This window comes from Cervus elaphus, chromosome 4 (genome assembly GCF_910594005.1).
Source record: "Cervus elaphus chromosome 4, mCerEla1.1, whole genome shotgun sequence".
Classification (NCBI taxonomy): Eukaryota; Metazoa; Chordata; class Mammalia; order Artiodactyla; family Cervidae; genus Cervus; species Cervus elaphus.
This window is the reverse complement of record NC_057818.1, coordinates 46,597,981-46,622,104: the sequence shown is the minus strand read 5'-3', so window position 1 is coordinate 46,622,104 and position 24,124 is coordinate 46,597,981. Positions and strand designations below refer to the sequence as shown.

Below are 24,124 nucleotides of genomic sequence, written 5' to 3'. Positions count from 1 at the left end.
CAACAACAGGTGCAAAAGCAGAACACCCGGGGTCCCAGAAATCCCCAAGTGGGACTGAATAGGTGGGGCTGCCTTTGTGCTGGAAACTTCACATCTGGCTGATGACTCTCGAGGGAGATGCTTGGTTGCAGCAGGTTGGAGGACTCCTAATCTGGAGGAGATTGTGGTTAGGAGTTAAGGTAAGGTTGCTCGGCATTGGGTGGGAGTGTCTAGTGGGTGAGAACTGGGTCCTCCATGCCCACTGCCCCGCGATTGAAGTAGGTAGTACATAATACTTAAGGTTATTTTATGCCAGATGCTGTTCTGAATGCTTTACTTTCAGTCATAGTTTTACTTCTCCACAGTTACCCTCTGAGACAGGTTACTATTATCCCATTTTACAGATGGGAAAAGAGGGCAGGAAGATGGCAGAGATAGGATATAAATCCACGCAGTCTGGCTCTAGAGTCCTCGCTCTAGCCATCTCAGGGCCTTATGGCCTCTCTGATGACCAGCCAGGAGTTGGACTAGGAGCTGGGGGATGGATTCTTGGCTTCTGAAGGGGACTGAGAATCCTATGCCTCCACATCCACTGCTTCCTTCTTCTGCCCCGGTTTCCTGGCAAGTGCGGCAGAAGCGCTGTGGCAGGAAGTCGTGTGGTCAGGGGCCCCCAGATTGCAGGCTCTGCCCGGATGGGGCCCCTACGCCTCCTCCCGACTGCTGTGCTGCTCCTGGCCCAGGCGGCGCCTCGGGAGGCCTCTCAGCACTGCGGCCGCCTCGAGTACTGGAACCCTGACAACCGGTGCTGCGGCAGCTGCCTGCAGCGCTTCGGGCCGCCCCCCTGCCCGGGTGAGGAGCCGGGACTGGGCGTTTGCATATGTTTGGGCGGAGTTAAAGGGTAATTGGGGCGGAGGGGAGGGGCAAGGTCTGTGTGCTAAGGCCTGTGAGGCTTGCTTCGGGGTAGGGGCGGTGTGAGGATGGGGGCTAAGCCTGAGAAGAAGGGAGCTGTGTGGGTTAAGAGGGTCAAGGTGAAGATGTGTGACCCATTAGGCGGGAACCGAACAGTGAGGAAGAAGTGGGGAGGACAATTTAAAGGGCGGGGCCTGGGTAGAGAGGGTTGGGAGGCTGCCTGAGATAGTGTGGGGCGGGGATAGAAGTGGGCACGGCCGCTGATAGGTTGGATGAGTACCGTATAAGGGGCGGGGCCTACTAGGATAGGGCAAAGATGAAAGGGCGTAGCTAGCGCAAAGAAGGCCGGCTTGACAACAGCACGTGAGACTCTCTCCCACCAGACCTAGAGTTTTCGGAAAACTGCGGGCTGGATGATGCTGGCAATCACGTAATGCACCCCTTCAAAGAGTGTCCTCCCGGACAGTGCAATCGCAACAGCGCGGAGCTATGTAGCCTTTGTGGCAGCGGAGCAACGGCACCCATTCCCTCAGGGAGCCGCGGCGGAACCGGGCCGCCCTGCCGAGAGGTACTGGTTAGGTTTCAGAGGGCCTGGTCAGGGGTGCAGCTTCAGGGAGCCGGGTGAGAACTGGAGGCGTGACTTGGATCGGATGGGTGGGGCCTTATTAAGGGAAGGGGAGTAGCTTAACTGAAGAGAGTAGGGATGGAGCCCTGGTATGCAGAGATAACTTGCCTGGGTTAAAGGAGTCGCGGGTTGTGGGAGGCGGGGGCTGGATCAGGCGGGGATGTGGACCCATTGAAGAATGTAAGGATGAGAGGTTTGTGCTGAGGATTCAGAAGTAGAGCATGCCTCGCACTTTATTCCAACCCCTTGTTTTCCAGAAGCCTGTCCCTAACAAGGAGCCCTGCCCACTGACACCTGGAAAATCGGGCGTCCTTAGCTCCCAGGAGCCCAGCTCACCAGCGGTTCCCAGTGTTTTGTGGACTTCTGAGCACAAAGCCCCTCAGCAAGCCTGGCCGAGTTTGAGTTTTGCCCTGTTCCTAGTGCTGGTTCTGCTCGTGATCTCAGTCATAATCCTGCTTGCCCTGCAAAGGCATCACCGTCGCCTCGACCAAGGGAAAGCAGTCCAACACCCGTATCCTAGCTTGGTTTGCACCGACCTTGACACCCACACCCGCTTCTTGCACCCTTCCTCTCCAGCCTCCCTGGAGATTTCAGAGGCAAGGGACTCATGGAAGGAGGTCTCTCTGCCTCCACTCTTAGGCAGGGGTTAGTTGAGGATACACCAAGGATGGGGAGGACTGGAAGCTTGCACTTCCCCCCCTCACCCCTCACTCTGTCTCCCAGAGATGCCAAGCCTGGAGTCACAGCCCCTGTCTCGCCTCCTGGATGAGCTGGAGGTGCTGGAGGAGCTGATCCTGCTGCTGGATCCTGAGCCTGGGCCAGGTGGGAGGATGGCCTGTGGCACCACTCGACACCTGGCTGCAAGATACGGACTGCCTGCTACCTGGTCCACTTTCGCCTACTCACTGCGGCCCAGTCGCTCACCTCTGAGGGCTCTCATCGAGATGGTGGTGGCGAGGGAGCCCTCTGCCTCTCTGGGCCAGCTTGGCACACACCTGGCCCAGATAGGGAGGGCAGATGCACTGCAGGTGCTGTCCAAACTTGGCTGATCAGGGACTTGCCTGGCCTAGTACTCAATAAAGTTTCTATTCAAGTAAGTGCTGCTGTCTCCAGGCCTCATTAAGAGCCCTCTTGAAACAGTATGAATTAGGAATTCCTAATTCATGGCAGCACAGTAGTTCCAACTCTGCATTTCCACTACAAGGGGCCTGGATTTGACTTCCCGTCAGGAAACTAGGATCTTGCATGCCGCTCCCCACCCCCAAAGCCTTAATTGGGCCAAAACCCAACAGACATTCTGATTCCCCTTCTAATCCCACACCCATGGAATGGGCCAATCCCACCTCACATACAAGACCAGCTGTGGGTTACCTCTGGGCAACCAGGGTCCCCTCTGAGAAAAGACCCTGCTCCCCCTGGGAGAGTTCATCTACAGGGACTTAGTTCGATTCTAACCCAGAAGAGTTACTGTATTTAGCTCTGAGCCTTAAGAGACCCCACAATTTTAGTTCTGAACCATGCCCTCTTACCTACCTGTTCAGGCTGATGGGCTTCCCTGGCTCAGGATGGGGGTGGGGCAGAGAGAAACAGGAGGTCCTACCTGCCCCCAGCACCATACAAATGGAAGACCACCTCTCCAAACATTGACAGACTTTATTGTGGGGGGGTTCCCACCTGGGATCCCACCCCCTTAAATAAAAAAGTGCATAGAAAAGAAGGGATTTAGAAACTTTTGTACAATATCTACATCCTGGGCCCCCAGGGCAAGAAGGGGGCGATTGCTGGGTGGGCTGGAGGGGTGGAGGCAGGGCCCTCGCCACCTGCAGGCCCACATCCACCCTGAACACGAGGGTGGGGGTGAGATGCTCTAGGAGGGACGAGGGAGCCCCCAGGCTAGGGGCAAGATGGCAGCGGGGGGCGTGGCAGGCAGCCACTGCTTCAGTTAAGGAAGCGACGGCAGCGCTTGGCGCCACAGTTGCAGGGCAGCTTGTTGCTGGCATCCTCAATGGGGAACTTGTAGTCATAGGTGAGCTCCTCACCACGCAGGATGCGGCGCAGGGCGAAGATGACGATGTGCTTCTGGCCCTCCACATGGATGACTCGAGAGAAGCAATTGGGCTCACACGAGTGGTTGATGAAGCGGGCGGCATTGCCATGCATGGTGGCATCCACCACGTCAAAGTCATCCATGCGGAACATGTAGCACCCAATGCCCTACAGGGACAGGGTGGGGACGTCAGAGGCTCTGTTCCCATGGACCGCCCTGTTTCAGCTGCCTCATTCCCATGGCCTGGCAGAGCCTACCTTCCCATCATAGAACTTCTCCCGCTTGTCAGTCAGCACAGAGCGAATGACAATACCAGAGTACTCAATGACCATCTCGCCGGCATCGATGTTGCGCTTACAGAACAGGCCCCGCCCGTGGATGGCAGATCTGCAGGGTAGGATGGGTAAGGGGGAGGTCAGGGGGACTGAACCAAGGCAGCCCCTGACCAGGGCACCTGCCTGTCCACTCAAAGGGCATCCTCCCCACAACCCCACGAACCTGTAGACACCCACAGCCTCTTTGGATGTCTTCTTGAGGTGGCGAAAGCGCATGGCCATGGGCAGCTCCAGACTGGTGGCACGTCTGGTGGGGGATGGCAGTGTCACACAGGCCGGTACCGAGAAATGACTTCTCTTGCCCCGATTACTCTCTTTTGGGCCCTTCCAGACCACCCCCAGCACCCCGGCCTGCCCCCCATACCTGGTTGACCTGAGCTGCACCTCATCCTCTTCCTCGTCACAGGTGGCTCCCTCAGGAAGCACCCGGTGCTGGGAGGCCAGGAAGTTGAACATGTCAAAGGTGCACTTGCTGCAGGTGGGAGGGAGAAAAGGAGGGAGGTTCATAGCCATTCTTTCATCTATTCTTTGGCCTGGGCCTGCTGCTGGGGGGGCAGGAAGAATACTGCTACTATTGAAGACACAGCAAAAGGGAAGAGACAGGGTTCATTCTTCTGATGTGGTCTCCAGAAACAACTTCTGGAGTAGCCTAGTGTCTTCTCAGACCTCAGTTTCCAATCTGTGCAGACTAAATTCCCACCCTTGAGAACTCCTCTAGGGCTACCCAGACCCAGGCGCCACACCCCAGACCTCTCACCGGAGATAGACCTCAGCGCGGGCTGCCCCATGGGGGTTCAGGGGTGGCTCCTCCTGGCCCTCTCCCTGCTGGTGGTAGCGGAACTTGTAGTGCTGGCAGCGCTGAGCCCCGGGCAGCTGCTCTGCCAGGAAGATGACAGCATCATGGTGGATGCCCAGGAGCCTTGCCCCACTCATTCCTGGGGAGAGTCAACGGTGAAGACACACTGGTCATGTCGGAGGCCCATCCTGTCAACTGGGAGTCATCCTAGCTCCCAGCATCCCTGTGGACCCCCCTCGATTACCACTGAAGGAGAGATGTCTGAGCCGGGCATGCCCTCGGGCCTCTTGCACCTTCTCAATCAGAGTTCTCCACGCCCCTGGGGAGAGGGCAGGGCCAGAGCTGTCAGGATAATGTTCTATTGAACATCTCCCCTCCCTGTCAACACTATCCCCAACTCACCTTCCAAGCTCTCTGCCTCTACGCTGAACCCATCCTCACTGCTGATCTCGAAACGCAGGTGTGGGCCAGCCCGTTTAGGGGCCTGGTTCTCTTTGTCCTCTGGGGATGGAGGCTCTTCCTCGGAGCTTGAAGCCTCACCTGGTCCCAGGGAGCAGATCAGAGTTGGGGAGGGTCACCCTTCCTTGACTCAAACGTCCCTGGCTCCCCTCTGCCTTCCCTTCCTCCTCGGGTATAAGCACAGTTACTAGATTTAATGGCCTTCCTCTTGCAATATTTGCCCATGAATCCTACAGAATGGACATTGTTTTTAGTCCCTTTTCTGTAGGACATGTTCACAGCTCACTCAAATTCAGTCTATCACAAATGCCTCATTCTTCTGAATCTCACACAAAATTTAAAATACTGGAGAACTATTTTGCACATGTGTTTTTTTAAGTGGGCTTCCCTGGTGGCTCAGTGGTAAAGAATCTGCCTGCCAAGCAGGAGACGTGTATTTGATCCCTGGGTCGGGATGATTCTCTGGAGAAGGAAACGGCAACCCATTCCAGTATTCTTGTCTGGAAAATCCCATGGACACAGGAGCCTGCTGGAGTACAGTCCATGGGGTCACAAAAGAGGTAAACATGACTTATTGACTAAACAACAATTTTTTAATGTGCACCCCATTTCTGTAAAGATTACCAATATAGTATTATAAAAAGCCCATACTCACAGAATCAAGTATATGTACACTATGAGGGACTTCTCAAGGGCTAAAGAATTTAAAGCTAGAACAGAAAGCCTAGCTAACATAGGTGAGTGGATGTGAAAAACAGGAGGGTCAAGGACAACTCCAGGTGTGGAGTCTAAACAACTGGAAGGATACAACGGCCACTGACTGAGGCAGTAAAGGTAAGGGAGAAACAAGTTTATAGTGAAAGTCAAGAACTCAGTTTAGGACACACAGAGTCAGAGATCCCTCTTAGAAAACCTCCCCTTTCAACTTGTGGCAGAGATGGCAGGCGGGCAGCAGGATACAGGAGCCTGGCTAGTGATTTGGGAGCTATCAGAATTAGAGATGGGATTTAGAGCCAGGATGATAGACAAGAGAACTCAGGAATAAGTGGAGACCGAGAGTCAAGGTCAGGGTCCTGGGACACACCAAAGTTGACAGGCTAGAACAATGAAGCATGACCAAAGGTGAGGAGAGGGCTGGAAGCCAGGAGCGGAAGTGCATCAAGGAGGGAGGGATCCATGCAGCAAATGATGCTACTGGCTCAAGCAGGATGTGAACTGAGGCCCGACCACTGTACCTAGGGTGAGTGGGACGGGGGCAAATGTTTTGAATGGAGCACATTTTAGGAGAGGCAGGACTCACATGGCCATACTTTCTTCCCGCATAACTTCTTTGGGTCAACCTGCCCACATGCCCACCCTCTGGTCCTAAGCAAGACTAAACCTAACTCTTGCTGTGTGACCCACATCATCGCCAAGCCTCCAAGTGACCCAGGGTCCTCCTCTGACTTCTTCCGCCTTTCTCCACTCTCACTTCCATTCCGTTCCCTGAACACAGCTACACAGATCAGTCTGTAGACAGAGGCCTCACCCAGGCACACTCTCACTGGCTTCTTTCTCACAGCGGTCATTCTGAGCTGAAGTGCACTTGCTAATTACATGTCGGTTTCCTCTAGCAAAATGTGTCTGGTCCCTATGGGCAGGGCCCTGTCTGTCATGGTCACTACCACCTCCTTATGCCATCTCTGACCCTGTAAGTAGCCTTTCAGCTAAAGTCTCAGTCCACTTCGCTCCACTTCCTTACTCAGCATTTGAGCTCTACATAATGAGAAAATCCACACATTCCAACAGGACTGGGGCCACAAGAAATTCTGAGCCTTGGGCTGCTCAATTACCAGCTTACTTGGCTGGAGCCCACTCCCTCTCCCCCTGCCCTCCATGACCAGCAGAGCACTGCCCTTCCAGCTTCTCTGAGTCCATCAGCCAGAACTGCTCCAAGTGCCCCATCCTGCTTCCTGATGTCTCATTATCTCTGCAAGTACAGGCATAACTCGCAGATATTGCGGGTTCAGTTCCGGACCACCGCATTAGGGTAAATACTGAAATAAAGCAAGTCAACAAATCTTTTGGGTTTCCCAGGGCATATAAAATTTATGTTTACACTACATTGTAGTCTCTTAAATGTGCAACAGCATTATGGCTAAAAAAAAACAATGTACATACCTTAATTATCGCTAAAATATGCTAACCATCATCTGAGCTTTCAGCAAGTTGTAATCTTCTTGCAATAGTAACAGCAAAGATCACTGATCACTGATCACCATAACAGATAATGAAAAAGTTTAAAGTATTATGAAAATTACCAAAGTGTGACACAGAGACACAAAGTGAGCAAATACTGTTGGAAAAACGACGCTGATAAGACTTGCTCCATGCAGGGTTTCCACACACCTTCAATTTGTAAAAATGTGATAAAGTGAAGGGCAATAAAACGAGGTATGCCTGTACACCTTCCTCCTGTCCTTCCCTCTGTCTCAGGGGTCTCCAATTCAAACCTGACTGCCACACCTCCTCCCACCTCCTTTTCCATCCAGGAGTCCCATTCAACTTCCTTCTTGCCTTTGCTTTCACAGCCCTCACATAAAACCCCTGTAAGTCTGTCTCACCCTCCCCCCCCCCCCTCCCCCTACCCAAGACTCTCAGCTGAGCTTTTCGGTGAGGTGCCTGGGCTTTGTTCTGGCTTCCTCATCACCCACTGTCTTCAGTTTTAGACTCTGACACGACATCTTCCCCGCCCTGTGCTACCTGCACAGACAGTACACCTCTCCCAGAGCCCACGTGCATGGTGTCCTCTGCAGCAGTTGGGATGGCCGACTACTGCCTTCCCTGAGCCTCTGGACACCATTCTCCTCTGACTTCCCTACTGCTCTTGCCCTTCCTCTGGGTCTCAAGTGGGCTGAACCCTTTCTGAATGATCCCCAGAACCCCATCTTTGGCTCTACTAGGTATCTAACCCTCTGACCCTGGCACACGAAGTTCTGAAGCCCTTCCTTGACCTTTAGGGGACACTGGACAGGCATATGTCTGTTTCCGCCACAGACCACAAGCTCCTAAGGGTATCTCTGCAACACTAGCACTCTGCCTCAGGCTTGTATCCACGTTGAGTGTGCAATGTGCAACACCCAGGAAGTGTTTAAAGTGAACCAATTATGTATGCCAGTTACTCAGCTGAGACAAGCATGGGGGAGGGAGGCAGTGAGAGGGAGAGGCTGGTCCCTACCTGAGTAGTGGTGCCACTGGGACTCAAGCAGCAGGTCAGGGGGACCCTCAGGGGCCCGGGGAGGACCACCTTCAGGAAGTGGCAGCAGAGGGGACCGGTCCTGGAGGGGCCTGTGAGAAGAGACCTGTCAGAAGGAGGAAAGGACAGCAGTACCAGAGCCTCCAGGGAAAGGAGGCTGGCCACTCACCTCGGACTTTCCCCCGCAGTGGGCTCCCCAGGATCATCCAGGTCGAGAACTCCACGCACGGTGGGCGTTTTCATCCTCACTCGGCTGAACCTGGGGTAGGGGCACCGTAAGAAGGCTGAGTGCCTTCCCCTGCCCACCTCTCTCCCACTCCACAGCCTGGCCACACTCACTCACCCACTGCCACAAGGCCCTGAACCCTGGGGGGGGTCCTCCAAGGACTCTCCATCTTCCTCCAGCCGGGGAGTCTTGCTTGGTGGAGGCGCTGGTGGAGAACGGCCAGAGAAGGTGGACACCCTTTTGACACGGATGGCCTGGCGGGGCGGGCTGGGGGGCCCGCTGCTCAACACCAGCGTCAACGGAGGGGGGGGTGGGGGCGGGGCTTGGCGGACCACCCCTACTACTGGCAACACACCCAGCAGGGGTCCTGGGGGCAGAGTCCAGGAAGTGGGAGTTGTGGGGGGCATGGGAGGGGGCAGAGGCGGTGGCTTCACTGGGGGTGAGACAGGTTCACCCTCCCCTGCCATCTTTACAAACACCTGCCCCAGCTTGTTGACGAGGATGATCTTGGATGCGGCAGGTTTCGGGGGCTCAGGGGCAGGGCCCAGGCTCAATACCCGGACCCCTGGGGGCCCAGGGAGCCAGGCAAACGTCCGGGTGGGGTCAGCTGGGTTAGGGGGCAGGCCCTGAGGGGGCTGGCTGCCATTGGCCAGGGGAGGTGCTGGGGGGAGGGGCTCCTCTCTGGGTCCAGCAACCCCCTCCCCAGGCCCCCCTAGGTTCTTCAACACAAAATCCACGATCTCTGACGGCAAGTCCTCAGGAGGTCGGGCCCTGTCCCCTGCAGCCCCGATGACCCCCGCCCGGCCTGCTCCCGGCCCTGAAGGAGGAGTCCCCTGGCCCCGAGGCTGCTGGACTGCCTCGGCCTCGCTGTCGGTGCCGTCGTCCACTCCGTCCAGCTGTTCAATGCGGGGGGCTCCGGGGAGGGCACTGGGGCCCAGGGCAGGGCCAGACACCACAGTCACAGGGAAGTGGACGTAGCGGGGGGTGGGGCTGGCCTCCTCCTCTGAGCTGTCCCCCAGGCCCCCGTGGCTGCTACCCCCGGCCCCCGCAGCCACGATCTCTTCCTGGAAGGGCTCAGTCCCCAGCAGGCTGGCCGCAAAGTCCAGGTCAGCAGCACTCAGTCCTGACACCACCTCCATGTCCTCAAAGTCTGGGCCCAGGTCTTCAGGGGGTGGTGGAGGAGACGGGGCCCGGCTTGGGGGAGCCAGCTCCCCTGAGGTAGGTGTGAGGGCTCTAACGACTGAGGTAGGAGGGGGCACCCTGAGCTGAGGAGAGGTTCTGAGAGGGGGAGAGGCCCGCCGTGAAGGTGGCAGCCTGGAAGCCAGAGGGCTGGGGCGACGGGAGCGTCTCGGGGGAGCTGGGAAGTCCGGGTCTCCCACTGTAGGGATGTGGTGGGTCAGAGAAGATGGACTTCCTGTAGGGAGAAGGGTTGGTGTCAGCCAGAAGTTCCTGCCTCACCCTGCCCCACCCCTCCCCAGGACTTCCAGGTACACACCAGGGGAGGGCAGGGGTCCAAAGGACACACCCCCCAAGGGCCTCCGGGATGGTGAGTAGTTGGGCACTTTGATTCGAGCCCCCGAGAAGGAGCGGGGGGCTGGAGGAGGGGCACTGCTTGGATCCAGCCGAGGTGGGGGGTCCGGGTTCTGAACGGATGGGTGGTGCTCAGGAGCTCTAGGGATAAGGGCATCTGTATCTGGCGGGGGGTCCACATGATCTGGGGGCTCTAGAGAGGCAAGAAAATGGCATCGTGGGTGGCGGGGGCTCCTTGTGAAAGCCTCTGCTCACACACCTTTCATTCTTTTGAGGCACTCACACCTTCTCCGTCTGGCCCCTGACCTGGGCACAAGGTGCTTGCGTTCCCAGTCATCGCCCAGGTCTCAAACCTCTCTGGCTTCTGCAAAACCTCCCCATACACGTGGCTCAGAGTCCCTTTGTGACCCCCCTCACTCAACCTTTGCCATTTCCTCACTTCCTGGGTGCCTGCTGTTCTCTCCCAGATTCAGGCCCCACGCAGGGTACTGCCCTCCCTCCAGCACGGCCAGTCCTACCACTTTCTCACTTGCGCTGCACATCCCAGCCACATCAAACGCAACCACCCCATCCTGGCGCTTGTGGCGCCCCATTCCCTGGCTCCACCCAATCCGTACAAGCTGATCTCTGCCGCCTCCGCCCAACACTCCCGTGTTTCCAGCCAGGATGGCCGTACCCTCTTTCCCCTCTCTCCATGCTGTGCTCCAACCCAGAACAAACACCCTGCCCGCAAGCACAATCCACATCTCTCCCTCCTCCCAGTGGGCTACCAGTCCTTGAGCCCATTCTGTGCTTCCTGCCAACCTGCCCTAAGCGCTAGCATGGAGGGGAGGGTGTCAGTTTAGGAAATGAGGAGATCTAGGGTTGAATCCTGGCTCCGCCCCTATGTCCTTTCTGGGATGTACAGAGGAGCTTATCCCTTTCTCAAGGGGCTGTGGGGAGCATAACACAAGCACGGAGCCCCAAGTCAGGTGGCCATAAATGCTCCCTACATTTGTCCAGAAGCTGCCAACCTCACGAGCAGTTAGTGCACACCTCTCTCCTCACTTCCTGGCATGAAATTAATCTTAAGCTACCATCATTACAACAAACAGAACAATGGCAAACATCCTGGGATTTCATTAGGGCACAGGAGAACAAGGCTTGGTGGGTAGCTGTTTGTGGAGGGCAGCACTCGGGGAAGAAAATGCGTGAGCTCCAAGGCCGTACCTGAGGAAGGGGCAGGACTGTGCACAATGGTCTGGTTCTCTTCTGCTGCCTCCAGATGAACTGGCTCTTCCCTTGGCCCCCACGGCCGATACTCCAGGATCCGGCACCGATACCAGCAGCGCCGCCGGGCATCAACTGTGCTCCAGTACAGACGGGAGCACCTGGCGGGGGTAAGGTTGGTGGGGGGGGTGCGTGTGGGACAAAAGGGTCAGGACAACTTGGGAAACAAGATCCAGCCCTGGAGGCCCCCAGCCCCACCAACGCCCCTTGGGTTGCTCACTGGTAGCCAATGGGGAAGAGCCGTCCCTCACAGTCTGACAGGTCAGAGAGAGTGCCCAAGGAGTCGATCCGGATGGAACCTATGGTATAGGTGGGTGGGAGAGGTCAGGCGAGCGGGCCTAGGCAGGGTCAGGAAGACGAGGGGAGAGAGCAAGCTGCTTACCAATGAGCACATTGATGGCATCAGGTTCAAGCCCCGTCAAGAACTTTCGCTTGAAATTGATGCCCTCAAAGTCCACGTAGACTCGGCGGAGAACATCAAAACCGTCAGGATTCACGATCTCCTGGGAGGTGGGTGGCAAATGGGGTTGCTGGATTGGTGAGGGGGTGAGGGGGATGTGAGGGAAGGCTCGCTCCAGAGACTGGTCAGTCAAGGGGCTTGACTAAATGACTGAGGGCGGAGGGTAAGGGAACAAGGAAGGGACACTAAGAGGGAGCTGGGTGAGGCCCGAGGGGCTACAGGCTCCCTGAGAGGAAGAGGAGAGCGCAGTGGGGCACTGCGTCCCCAAGGCGAGGGCCCACCTTGCCATCCAACAGGTCTGTGTGTTTCTGGCAGAACACCTTCTTGTCATCCTGGAAGATGCAGTAGCTGGCCCGGGCGCACATGAAGTGGAAGTTGCTGAGGCAGGAGGAGAGGCAGCAGCCCACCGTAGCACCAGGCTTCAGGCAGAGCTCACAGCGCTATGGGCAGAAGGGGTTGCTAAGCGAGGAAGCCAGGGCCTGACACCCAGCATCGCTGTCCTCAAAGACTCCCTTGGGCCCCTGCCGAGCCTAGCACCTCACAGAACAACGGCACATTCCCTCCCCACCAGTGGCATCCAGGCCTAGGCGCACATCAAAACAAGTGCAGACTCCTTGAAACAGTTGTAGCAGGAAGAAAAATAACAGGAGCTAAGGCTTCCTCATGCTGTTCTAACATGGAGCCCGTATTACTTCACTGAACCCTCACCTCTGCCCGCTGTGGCAGGTCTCTCTCATCCTACTTCCTGAGGGTGAGCTGACGGCAACCCACAGAGGAGGGGTTCCCACGCAGCACCTCACCTCACAGGGATGGAGTAACAGGTAAATGCCACACAAGCTTAGTAACAGGAGATTATCTAACTTTTAGTCTCCCAGGCTTCACACCCATATTAAACCAGACAGCACAAATAGGATAAGACTTGCTTTCGCTGCAGCACTAGAGTCCTGGACAGCCAAAACAGGCACCGAGGACAAACTGTGGCAGAAACCGCGAAACCAGAGCTGTCTCTACTGGAGTTGAGCCCCACCCCAGCCCCCGAGAACTGCCCCCTCTCCAGGCCCGCGCCCTCACCATCTGCCTCCCTCGAGCCACAGCAGCATGCACGTTCTTGAGGGAGCCGTCATTTTCTTCAAACACTTCGGCTGACCAAATGGCACAGTTGACGTGTGTCCACTCATTCTGCCCAATGTACAGGAGCCGTCCCGCCTCCTGGGGGCAGAGTCATGGTGTGAGGGGAGGAGTCAGAGACCAGACCCTACAACCTGGGTCTTCATGCAGTAGCCCTCACCTTAGAGTCCGCATCCCCGTATTTCAGGCAGAGCGCACACTGACGGGGGTCCTCCAGATGTGAGAAAGCAGCTGAATCCTTGCCCTGGAAAGCTGGAAAGGGTGTGGGAAGGACGGTCAAAGAATGAGGACCTGGAGCCTGGCCCACCAACTAGGCGATCGAGTTTCTAGCCCCAACTGCCCAGTACCTGTTGAGGGATCCCCTGGAGGCTGCCCTGATTCTGGGGTCTCTGGTTCCTGCTGCCTCCACTGAGCGTAGACGTGGTCCAGGGATGGGGGTAACACAGCATTGGGAAGGACTCCGCTGTGGACAGGCAGGGTCAGCCTCTGACACATCTAACAGAGGGGTGCTGAACTAGGGCCCACCCATGGTATCAACCTGATTATGCCATGACCCGCTCTGTCCTCTATGTGGAACTTCTCTCAGCCTTCCAAACAAGCCAGACCCTCTTGTGCCTCCTTTGCCACATAAAATATTGTTCTCCATGCCCAGAATACATCTCCTCCACTTCTCAGCTTAGATGTCATTTCTCTGGGAAGTCTCAGGCCCGAGGCTCCTAGGTAGGCACCTCCTCTGGGCTCCCACAGCCCCTGGGCCTCCCCATCAAAGCCCTAACTGTCTAGGTTATCAGTGCCTGCCCAACCCCTCAAACATGGCTTGCCCACTGCTGTCCCCAACACCACCTTGCATAATGTACACCCAAAGTCAGAGTTAATCACACAATACGAGTCTCTGCTCGTCTGGAACCATGAGGGACTCTCATCCTGGCCCCACTGCCCTCCAAGACCCTCAGCCTGCTCCTTGTCTTTTCTCAGTCCAGCTGGACCCTGGATTCGCAGGTGCCCCTGCCTTTGCCCTCACTCCCTGGTTCCCCCTCTGCTACCCAGCCTTGCTCACTTGGGCAGCCGGGTACTCCGTCGCCAGTACTTGGGGTCGTGGGCGTCGAACCAGCCGAACGCAGACTCTAGCAGCTGGGGAGCGGGTTAACAGAATGAGAACTGTCTTCCCCAGGAGAGGTGGTGAGGGCAGGAACCCACTCTCCTCCCCGCTACCATGCAAGCCAACCTCAGGGCAGCCCCCAAAGAGCTCACCTTCAGTAGGAGCCCCTTGGTCTGGCCTCCAGCCCGGCGCTCCAGCATCTCTCCTTCCTCAGAGTGCCTCATCAGGATGCCCACCACATCCTCCATGAAGCTGTGCTGTAAGGGGGTTTGTCAGGACCTGAGCCCCAACCCTAATCCTCTCCCCCAGGCAGGCAGCGGCTCCTCAGTGTCCCACTCACCACAGACTTGTAGTGGCCCTCCTCGAAGCGCCGGCTCACAGCGTGCAGATCACAGGGCCCTGGGTGCAGCTGCTGTCCGTCCTGCCCACACTGCAAAGAGGGGAAGTCAGCAGGGCTCGTGCTGGGCCGGGCCCCTCCCGTCCAGTCATCCGGGCCCGCAGACCTGGGCGCACAGCAGCAGTGGGCCTGCCACCTTGGAGCTCAGCAGGCCCTGAAGCACCTGGCGCAGGCCCCCCTGCAGGGCCCCACTCAGGGCCTCTCGCCAGCGGGGGTGCGCGGCCCCAGCACACGGCCCACAGGTGTACAGCACCGAGTCTGGCAGCCCTGAAAGGATCTCGTAGTCTTCATCTAGAACAGCCAGGGCAGGAAAGGGAAAAATGGTTTCAGTGACGTGGAAGTTCTCAGACTGCCCCAGGTCACTAAGAATATTTTGCTGTCCCCTGAGAGCCTGCGGCCAAGGGCAGGACATGGCTGAGGCCACACCCCAGCCTTCCGTCCACTCACCTGAGAGCCCCTCACACTTGGCGTGCACCCAGTGGTCACACTGTGCACACTGCATCATCTTGCTCTCGTAGTCATTGTCTTCATAGCAGCGTGTGCAGATCGGGCAGTAGTTTCCTGGAACAAGAAAAAGCAAGTCAGAGGGGCTGGTGCCATAAGCTGCCCTCAGCAGCCTGGCATGGAGGCCAGCTGCCCCACGACTGCTGCACGAGCTGCCCTGTCCTGCCCCACTTGGGTCCCTACCACTCCCCAAAGGCTGGCTAAGGATAAGGTTGCTCTCCTAACTCTGCAGCCCCAAGGCCTCACAATGCAAAGAGCCTTGTTAAACCTGCTGCTTGAGCCAATGAGGAAGCCCACGTCTTCAGATAGCTCAGCAGAGACTTAAGGTTTTAGGAGGTACTTCCAGGACCACCATGAGAGTGGGGTCCAAGCCCTCCACTCCCACTGCCCTCAGAGGGGCCGTGTCCCTCCAAGTACTAGAAGGGCTCCTACAAAAGAGTACTTTGAATGGAAAGAAAGGCTCCAGAGGTAGAAGAGAGTGGAGAAATACTAGCAAAGAGTATCTCTTCCAACTGCTTGTCTAGGAACCTGGCCCACTCCCCGGTGGCCCCCGGGGCCCCGGTCCCCTGCCAGGTCCCCACCTTTCTCAAAGAGCTGGGTGCACCTGGGGCAGAGGCTGTAATCTCCCGACCACTCGACGTCCCAGTTCTTGCCTGGAGTTGCCCCACAGCTCTTACAGCGCACGCAGGCTGAGCAGATCTGGAGAGGCAGGGCAATGTTAGGGGGAGAACCAGACACCAGGCTGGAGCAGTGCAAAGTGGGGAGGGGCAAAGAGGAGTGGGCATGAGACAGATACGGAAGGATGGGTAAGAAGAACAGGTGTGTGGGAGAGGTGAAGAGGAGGATGGAGAGGGAAAGCAGCAGGGCAGGAGAGAGATGAAGTGGGGAGACTGGCAGACTGAGACGGGAAGAGATGAGGCTACAGCAGGGGACTACGGAATCCATGAGCCTGTAAAACCATTACATGCAAATTCTGCACAGAAATCTCGTCTGTGCGAAATTCTTGAAGAGGACTTGTGATGTTTATCAAACTCTTAAGAGGACCTCCACCCTCCCACCCCCAAGAGCCCTGGCCTAGAGCAGTCCTGGGGTGGTGGCGGCATTAATTAGCGCTCCACAGCCAGGAGAGGGGGCTTCATCTCTCACCCAGTGGCGCCGTTTGCGTGTGGCCCGGGTTGGGTAGCTGGGCCCCAGACAGGCTGGATGGTAAGCATGGCGGCAGCGCTCACACTCCAGGAGGTGCTATAGGGTATCATAGAAAGACAGCAATGGCAAAACCCACCGGCTCAGAGACACCCCTCTCCTCCAGGCTGCCACTGCCACGCCCCTGTGCCCAAACCTTGGATCCCCGGCCTTTGCGCCCACAGACATGGCAAAACTTGCAGCGGCGGCAGCACCAAGTGTCATGATGTTGGGGCAGGGGCCGCTCGGCCTCCTCCAGGCAGAATGGGTGGAAAGGGTCACAGCAGACCTGGCAGAACACCAGCTAGGAGTGGGGAGAGTGAACAATGGGCAGAGTGAGGGGCCAGGAGGCCAGGGAGGGTGACCCTGTTGAGAGGGCCCAAAAACCAGGCAGTCAGGGCTAACGGAGACTTGAAGGGGAAGGGATCCAACCTCATGCAGGCCTTTGCTGGCACACAGCAAGCACACCATGGGTGGTCCCCCTGGCACGGAGGTGAGTACGCTTAGGCCACCCATCAGCCACACGTTCTCGAGATCACAATCCTCCTGAGGGAAGAGAAGATGAAGAATCAGGGAGCAGCCAGGAACATAGCAAGATCCAAACTTAAAGACCAGGGTTCTCATTTGTAACCAACATGTTTCTTCCCACCACCCTAAACCATACCTTAAAATCCACACGAACCCGGTGCACACCATCTGGAGACTTTTGTTTTCCAGTCCAGCCATTGGGAAAAGAGGCAAAAGGGCCAGGACCCAAAGCATCCTAGGGAAGGACAGTGGTGCTCAGAGGGCTGCAGCCGAACCCTTTACCAACTTCTCACTGCCCTCTCTCCAGCCTACGCCAACCTGCCTTTTGCCTAGGTCCTACTTGACCTTCCAGAGAGATATGCCTGCTTCACCCACCCAGGGCCTGTCCTCTGGCATGGACACACTACAGCACTCAGGTGAGCCTGTGACCCTGACTTGTCAGGAAACTCCCTGGGATGGAGCCATGCCTTACACAGGTCTCAGGTTCTTGGTGTGGGGCTATGCTGACCTTGTCCAGGCGCCTTCGGGCCTTGAGCTGCAACACAGGCTGCAGGGTGGGTTTGCGGGGCCGGCTCTGCTCCTCTGGTTCTGGCACTGGCAGCTCTAGGCAGGACACAGGAGTGGTGAGGTTCCCCCTCTTCTCTGCCCCATCCCCCCTCCTCTACCACCCCATGTGACTTCCGGATCCCCAGGCCTTTAATGAGCCCAAGTCCATGAGGATGACATGAACCTTGTTCAATAACCTACTGAAAACCTCCGGCACCCGTTCTCCCTGCCCACTAAAACCATACCCTTCTCTTCACTCACTCTCCTGGAGACTGACAGAGCCTTGGGTTGGGGAGTCCTAAGCCTTCCACACACAGGACTGATAGCGAAAGCAGCAACAATTCATACCATTCTCCCGGGGGGTCCGACGCCGAGGAGCAGGGGGACCCCCGGGCTCTGAGTCATCCGAGTCCTCGAAGATATCATAGGAGGGTCGCTGTTTGACGCAGCGCCGGGCTGACTTGCGCTGCAGTAGGAAGGAGTCCTGCTCCTCGGGCCCCGGGGCGGCCACCACCTCCTCCCGGGGCCCCCCAGCTCCCGCCCCCCGGCGTGGGCCTGGAGGACCAGGGGAGGCCTCAGGAGATTCATCGGAATCCCAGGGCAACAGCGTCTTCACTATCGTCCGGCCTGTGGGAACAGGGGACTTAGTAGGATCTGAGCTCAGCCAGGGACATGGACACTAGGATGGAGAAAAGCCAGAAAAAAGCAGGGCAGAAGAAAACAAGTATAGAAGATACAAAAGTGCGCAATGGGAAAAATGATAAAAGAGGTGGACTGCAAAGATAAAGGAAAGAGAGCAGAGAAAGACATGGTCTCCTCCATACCATGCATCTCAGTAAGACTGTGTAAAGAAATGCTTCTCAAGCCTCGTTACCTTTTTTGGCCAGCCGTTCCATCTTCCGTGCCTCTATCTTGTCACACTTCCGGTATCTGGGGAGGGGAGCAGCACGTCACCAGGGTAGGGGACTGGTGGTCTGGGGGAAGAGAGGAAGCTCTCCACAAGGATGCCAATCCCACTGCTCTGCTGGGGCAGGAGGCCTGGGTGACTGACAACCATGGGTAGGAATGGAGCCTGCGCCCCAGCTACTCACACACAGCACTGCTTCTTGGTGTTGGGGCCCCCAAACTTGGGCTTGTCCAGGCAGTTGACACAGGAGCCACAGTCCTGCACACGCAGGCAGCCCCGACAGTGTCCACACCGCGCCATCCGCATCTTCTTGCCGTGATGGGAGGGCAGTGAGCGCCGGGGTGCATGTGCCAGGGTCCCTCCAGACCCTGCAGGCTCTGAGTCTCCCCCGGGCCCTGCTGACTCCACCTTTCCCGGCTGGGACCGGGATGGGACGCTCTCGGTCTCAGATGCTGATGACGTATCTAGTGCAGTGGAGAGGTGGGGATGGACCACAAAGCACAGGAGTTCTACCCCAGTCCCCTGACCTCCCCGAGATCCCATTCAACCGGCCCCACTTTCCCACCATGCTCAGGCTCCAGGTATTCCCAAGTCCGCTCTAAGACCTAGCAGTCCAACCCACTTGCCACCTGACCCTAAGCACCCTACTCAGCTGCCATTCTCCCAAGTTCTTGATTCCTTCACTTACCCCCAAATTTGACACAGCTCTCAAAACTTCCCCACAACACACCCGCCCCTACCCTCCGCGTTGAGGTCCTGCCGATCCCGGAGAGGGAGAGCGCTGAGGCGGGGGACATCTTCGGGCACCATGGCCCGGGCCTGACCCAGGGCCACAGCAGCGTGACGGCACACATGTTTGATGCGGGGTCCTTGCACAGGGGACTCGGGGCCCTGGGGGAGAAGAAACCAGGAATACCTGTGGAGAGCTGCCCCTCACACTCCCTCTGCCAGTCTTCCCCAGAGGGCCTTCTCCCCCCTCCATACCGATGGTCTCTCCCTCTTAGTTTCCACTGATTCATCTTCCGACTTGACAGAACCTCTATCTGGGATCTGCTTGACAGTCCCCACAACCTCCTCCATCTGCCCTCCAGGGCTGGGCTGGTGGGGGAATAAATAGTGTCAGAGGCTGGAGAGTGAGGACAAATGGGGCCAGGGAAGGAACCCAAGAGAAGCTGGGGGACAGAGGAAAGACGGGCTTGGAGGGTTCCCTGCAACACTAGAAGATGTCCTGAGAGACAGGAGGTAAAGTGACTGCAGAGAATTGAGCCTGAGTGACTGGGTGCAGGGGCCTGGCCAAAGCACCATGCTCACCGGCATCAAAGACGCCACTTTCTGTTGCTGCTGCTGGTCAATCTTGATTAGCTGCACCTTGGCTCTCTTGAGGAGGCTGAACATTTTCTCCTCCACACCAGACAGTGGTAAGGACCCCAGGCCTGCGATCCGGGCCTTCTCCAGTGGCGGCGCCGGCTGTGGCGGCGGCTGCAGCTGTAACTGCGGCTGCAGCAGTGACTGCGGCGGTGGTAGTGCGGGGGGCAGCAGCTGGGTGTGCAGGGCCTGTAGGGGCTGCTGCAGCTGAGCGTGAGGCTGCTGCCCACCGCTGGGAGCTGGAGCCCCAGGGGAGGGTATCTCAGCCTTAATAGGAGTGGCGACCACAGGGGCAAATCGAGGCAAGCTGAGGTGGTTCGTGCGGCCCACTGCCCGCGGCTCAGGCTCAGCTGGAGAGTCATCGGCAGGAGGCGGCTCTGGCTCAGGGGCTTCAGGGGCCCCAAGAGGAGGAGTAGTAAGCACCGATTCGTAGATCTTCAGGTGGGCTTCACTTGGGGTAAACTGAGGGGCCCGAAGGAGCAGGGGCCTCCGGGAAGGAGTGACAGGGGCAGGAAGTGGGGGTGGGGCCGGTGGAGGAGCAGGGGGAGGAGGGGGCAGTTCCCGGGTCAGTGAGGTCCAGCGAAATGTGGGTTCCCTTAGGATGGACCGTCTCTTCTCAGGGAGTGGGACTGGGGTAGATGGAGGAGTTGGGGCACGGGGTGGAGAGGGGGCTGGTGCTGGTTCCTGGGGGGCTAGTGGGGAGGTGGCAATGGGAGGCCGTAGAGTAGGTGAGACCTCCACCTTTGGGGGCTTGGGGGGGTCTTCATCCATAAATCGCCGGGGTGTCTTGATGACACGGGAAGAGCGGGCACTCACCACAGGCATAATAAACTGTCGGATGTTCTTCAGAAAGGTGGTACTTTTGGGGGCCACAGTGGGGCTGTCTTCCAGAGGGCCTCCTGTGGCAGTGCTGGGGACTGGAGTGGGAGGAGAGGTGCCCTCTGGCCCTGCCCGAGCAGCTTCTCGCTCTGCCCGCTGGCTGGGAGTCAGGGGAGGCCGGCCCCTCTTTCGCGAGCATGTAGCTGGGACCACGGGAGGAGGGGACTCTTCCTGCTCCTCGGGGGCACGAGGTGGTGGGGGGGATAGTGGGGGAGGAGGAGACACAGGTGGGGGGGGAGGGCAAAGTGGGGATGGAGGAGATGCTGAGGGGGGTGGCAGGGATGGAGGAGGTGGAGGGGCTGGAGGAGTCAGGGGTGGTGATGGCAGCTTTGCCTCTTCCTTTTCCTCGGCTAGCACCATTGCTTCCTCAGCTACAGCTCTCTCTTCCTCATCTTCCTCTTCTTTCTCCTCCTCTCCCTCCTCCTCCAGCTTCTGCTCCTTCCTCCAGCAGGGGCCCTCTCCTTGCCCAGATCCAGCTCTTCCCTGGGGGGCATCCTGCCAGCTTTCCTCATGCTGATCTTGACCCTGACCTGATTCAAGTCCCAAGGACAACTGTCCCATCTTCATTTTTTTGGCCTTTGAAACAAACTTGATCACGAGGGGGAGCCGGCCGCGGCCTCGGCCCCTGCCTCCACGGCCTCCTCGCCCAGACTGTCCTCCACGCTTGGGGGTCCCAGGTCCTGGGCCGGGCCCCTCCTTGCACTTCCAGCTGCCAGTTCGGTGTTTTACTGGAACAACAGGAGGTGGGGGCTCAGGTTTGGGGATTGTCACAGCTGCTTCTGCCACCACTACTGCTTGTTGCTTCTTCCTGCAGGGGCCTGCTGGCCGTCCTGGGGGCCGTCCCCGAGACCGACGGGGGGTGGAGGACTCACATGCCCGGCTCCGGGGGGCTGGGGGTGCCTGGGCCCGCCGGAGAAGTTCAGTCAGTGCCTGCACCATCCGTTCTGTGCCCTCCTCACCCCGTTTCCGCGCAGGAGTCTTTGGGGGTGTAGGAGCCACATCTGCTAGGCGAGGAGGCGGAAGGGGGGTCGTCTTATGCTTGCGGCCCCGACCTCGGGGGGCTCGACCTAAAAGGAGAATAGGTGTGGGGAGATGGGTCAAGCTGGCCCTGCAGACAGAGGGAAGACTCCAGGAGTGCAGGGACTCTGACTTGTCTGCTTCCCCCACAACCCAGCCTAGCTGGGGCTTTGACACAGAACACACTTGGTAACTGATGGAGACTCTAGAGCAGGGCAGAGCTGACACAAAAAGCAAGAGTAACATTCCTATAAAGCTACAGAGGTAGAGTTTCCCCATCACTCACCTCGCTGGGATCGGAGCGCAGAGCGCAGGGAACTGGGGGCCACATCTTCATCTGAATGAAAACCCTGAAACTCCTGATTTAGGGGACCAAGGGTGGAGGGGAGAAACAGCAGTCAGTGCCAAAGCCCTTGTTTAGCCTGAGACTCAGGTATTGAGGAATATCCCCAGCTCCCCCTTAACGTATCCCTATTTACAAATGAACTAAAACGACTCGAAGGTGAGCGGGGAAAATACACAATATCTTCCCAGGGATGGAGACAGAATGTATTTTGAAATTGCATCCCCAGTTTCAGACCACACCAGCACAAGCCATCAGTGGTCCACTGGCTCAAAGGGAACAGAACAGGGTCTTCCTATGTCAGGCAGTAGCCACTACCCTCATATTCCCTCATCCTCCAACTCAGAAAAAAGTAGAACCTCTGTCTATACCCTCTCAAGCTGTTGTTTCTCTCTGAATGAAAAATGGGAATTGTGGCACCCAAGTGGGGTGTGCATGTGCGTGTATTAAGTAGTTTATCATATTATGACCTGCGGTGAGCCCTCAGGTGCCTACAAACCGTCCTAAGCAATACAACCCACACCTTCGAGCCCTTTCTGAGAGACTGGTGATAAATCCTGAATTGAACTCAGACCTGCTCGAGTGCCCAGTCTCACCTACATCCCATATCTCTTCCACCTCTGCCCGCAAGAGGAAGCCCTCCACCATTCTCCCCTCTCCCCATTTTAGTCCGAAGAAGAATTGGGGCACTGGTGAAATGTGATGTGTTGGAGCTTCTGAGGCCGGGTGGGGCAGCTTGCAGGTCCACAGCCTAGGTCCACAGGCTAGCCTGCATCCACTCAAGCCACGCTTCTGCTGTCAACCACCACTGGTTGGGCATGCAGTCCTATAGCTTCCTAGCCCAAATCTCTCCAGCCCTGGCTTTGCCAACTACCAAGAAAAATCAGCCCAGGACACTTCAGCAGGACCTGCCTCGAGCCGAAGTGCTCAGCGGCAGCTCAGGCTTCTCTAACCACTTTCAGAGGCCTCTTCCACCGACAGCTCCGCACAGCCTACCTCCTCCCCTGCCTATTTCCAGGGCCCTTTCCCTCCCCAAGAGCCCTAAGGACTCCGCTTCCCCACGCCACCCCTCAGGGCCACCCAGACCCATGGAAGCCCCCTGCCTCCGCCCCGCCCGGCGCTGGGGACGCCTCCGACTGCCTCACCTCATCGTCGGACTCCCCGTCACTGCTCTCCTCCTCCAGCAGGCAGCCCCGGCTCGGGCCCCAGCCCCGGCCCCGACCCCGGCCCCGGCCCCGCTGAATGCGCGGGCCGGCCCACAGGCGGCGGAGCCGGCGCAGGCCCCGGTGGAGTCCCAGCAAACGGAGCAGGGCCGTGTCCTCCCCGGGCTCGGCTCCGCCCGGCCCCGCCGCGCCGCCGCCGCGCCGCAGAGCTACCCGCACTCTTTCGGCCCCGTTGCCCCGTCCGCCGCGGCCCCCGCCCCCGCCGGAGCCCCGCGGCCGGCCCGGGAAGCGGCCCCGCGCGGAGCCAGGCCCGGGGCAACTGCCGCCGCCCGCCGCCGCCGCCATCTTGGCACCGTGAGAGGGGCCGGGGAGGCGGGGGGAGGGGCGGCCCGTACGCAGGGCCGGGGGGAGGGGAGCAGAGGAGGGGCGGGGCGGCTTAGGCTCACGACAACAACCAGCGCCGCCGCGGGGCCGACACGAGCCGGGGGCTGGGCCGGCCGCGCGGGGCACCACGGGAGCGGGAGTCCGAGGCCGGCCGGCTGGTCACCCTTAGACCGCACCTAAAGAGCCTAGACCCCGCGTCGCGGCGGGAGAGGGCGAGGCGCAAGGGCCTCCGGGAAATGTAGTTCGAGCGCCTCGCTCCTTCCGCCGCGAGCTAGGGCCGCGAGAACTGGGACTATGGGAGCCTGACCCGGCCCAGAAAGCCATCTCCCGGGCCTCCGGGAGATGTGGTTCTCGCCCCAGACCCCTCCCATTGTTCTTGTCGAGACCAGCGGCCCGCGTGAACTACCACTCCCAGAGTGCAGCGGGCCTTGGACCCTGGGACCCTCAGGGACACTGGGAGATGAAGTTCGCGACTGCAGGAGGCGTGGGCTGGGTAAGGGGCGGCCGCCTCAGTTTGGAGTTTGACCCGGCAGCCGCTCCGTACGGCGTGGAGGGAAGATTCTGGAGGGGCTGCGGCCTTTTGGCTCTTGTGCTCCGGGAAGGAGTCGGGTGGCTGAAAGCAGACCGTAGCATGAGTTCCTTTCGAGCCCCGGGTTAGACGACCCAGACTCAAACTTGGCGCGCAGTTGCTTGCTGCGGAAGGGACCAGTAACTTGGGTTCTCACAGCCTTTCCACACAGGGCTTGCTGCGAAGTCGGTCTGGACACCACCCTGTCCTCGCGGCCCGCTGCCTCGAGGGGAGGATCAGAAGC

The 24,124-nt window shown here is 58.3% G+C and overlaps 2 protein-coding genes across 8 annotated transcripts; one reads left to right on the top strand and one right to left on the bottom strand.

Moving 5' to 3' along the window:
• Nucleotides 1–42: 42 nt before the first annotated feature.
• On the top strand, nt 43–2,610 carry IGFLR1 (IGF like family receptor 1). 3 transcript variants are annotated; one of them, XM_043893574.1, is made up of 5 exons: nt 43–179; nt 606–828; nt 1,272–1,456; nt 1,771–2,158; nt 2,237–2,610. In XM_043893574.1, the coding sequence occupies exons 1-5, from the start codon at nt 102–104 to the stop codon at nt 2,560–2,562; spliced, it is 1,200 nt and encodes a 399-aa protein (XP_043749509.1). In that variant the 5' UTR covers nt 43–101; the 3' UTR covers nt 2,563–2,610. The 3 variants fall into 3 exon arrangements, with proteins under 3 accessions (XP_043749509.1, XP_043749527.1, XP_043749518.1); XM_043893592.1 differs by having other exon boundaries at nt 1,771–2,109; nt 2,237–2,449; XM_043893583.1 differs by having other exon boundaries at nt 102–828.
• Nucleotides 2,611–3,148: 538 nt separating this feature from the next.
• Nucleotides 3,149–23,483, bottom strand: KMT2B (lysine methyltransferase 2B). 5 transcript variants are annotated; one of them, XM_043892084.1, is made up of 38 exons: nt 22,911–23,290; nt 21,709–21,781; nt 21,278–21,472; nt 19,473–21,133; nt 19,146–19,259; nt 18,902–19,052; nt 18,346–18,625; nt 18,129–18,184; nt 17,603–17,881; nt 17,217–17,311; nt 16,845–16,943; nt 16,613–16,726; nt 16,338–16,484; nt 16,145–16,240; nt 15,580–15,697; nt 14,942–15,055; nt 14,601–14,785; nt 14,438–14,527; nt 14,250–14,354; nt 14,056–14,129; nt 13,346–13,461; nt 13,159–13,250; nt 12,942–13,079; nt 12,152–12,310; nt 11,793–11,913; nt 11,631–11,709; nt 11,351–11,511; nt 10,107–10,334; nt 8,729–10,025; nt 8,555–8,644; nt 8,368–8,477; nt 5,094–5,231; nt 4,936–5,010; nt 4,653–4,830; nt 4,260–4,367; nt 4,059–4,142; nt 3,818–3,947; nt 3,149–3,727 (listed from the first exon to the last, which is right to left on the bottom strand). In XM_043892084.1, exons 1-38 carry the CDS (start codon nt 23,271–23,273, stop codon nt 3,452–3,454), a joined length of 7,989 nt encoding a protein of 2,662 aa, XP_043748019.1. In that variant the 5' UTR covers nt 23,274–23,290; the 3' UTR covers nt 3,149–3,451. The 5 variants fall into 5 exon arrangements, with proteins under 5 accessions (XP_043748019.1, XP_043748010.1, XP_043748045.1 ...); XM_043892075.1 differs by having other exon boundaries at nt 19,473–21,472; nt 22,911–23,291; XM_043892110.1 differs by lacking the exons at nt 3,149–3,727; nt 3,818–3,947; nt 4,059–4,142; ... (1 more) ...; nt 4,653–4,830; nt 4,936–5,010 and adding an exon at nt 7,311–7,400 and having other exon boundaries at nt 5,096–5,231; nt 19,473–21,472; nt 22,911–23,483.
• Between the last annotated feature and the right edge of the window lie 641 nt (nt 23,484–24,124).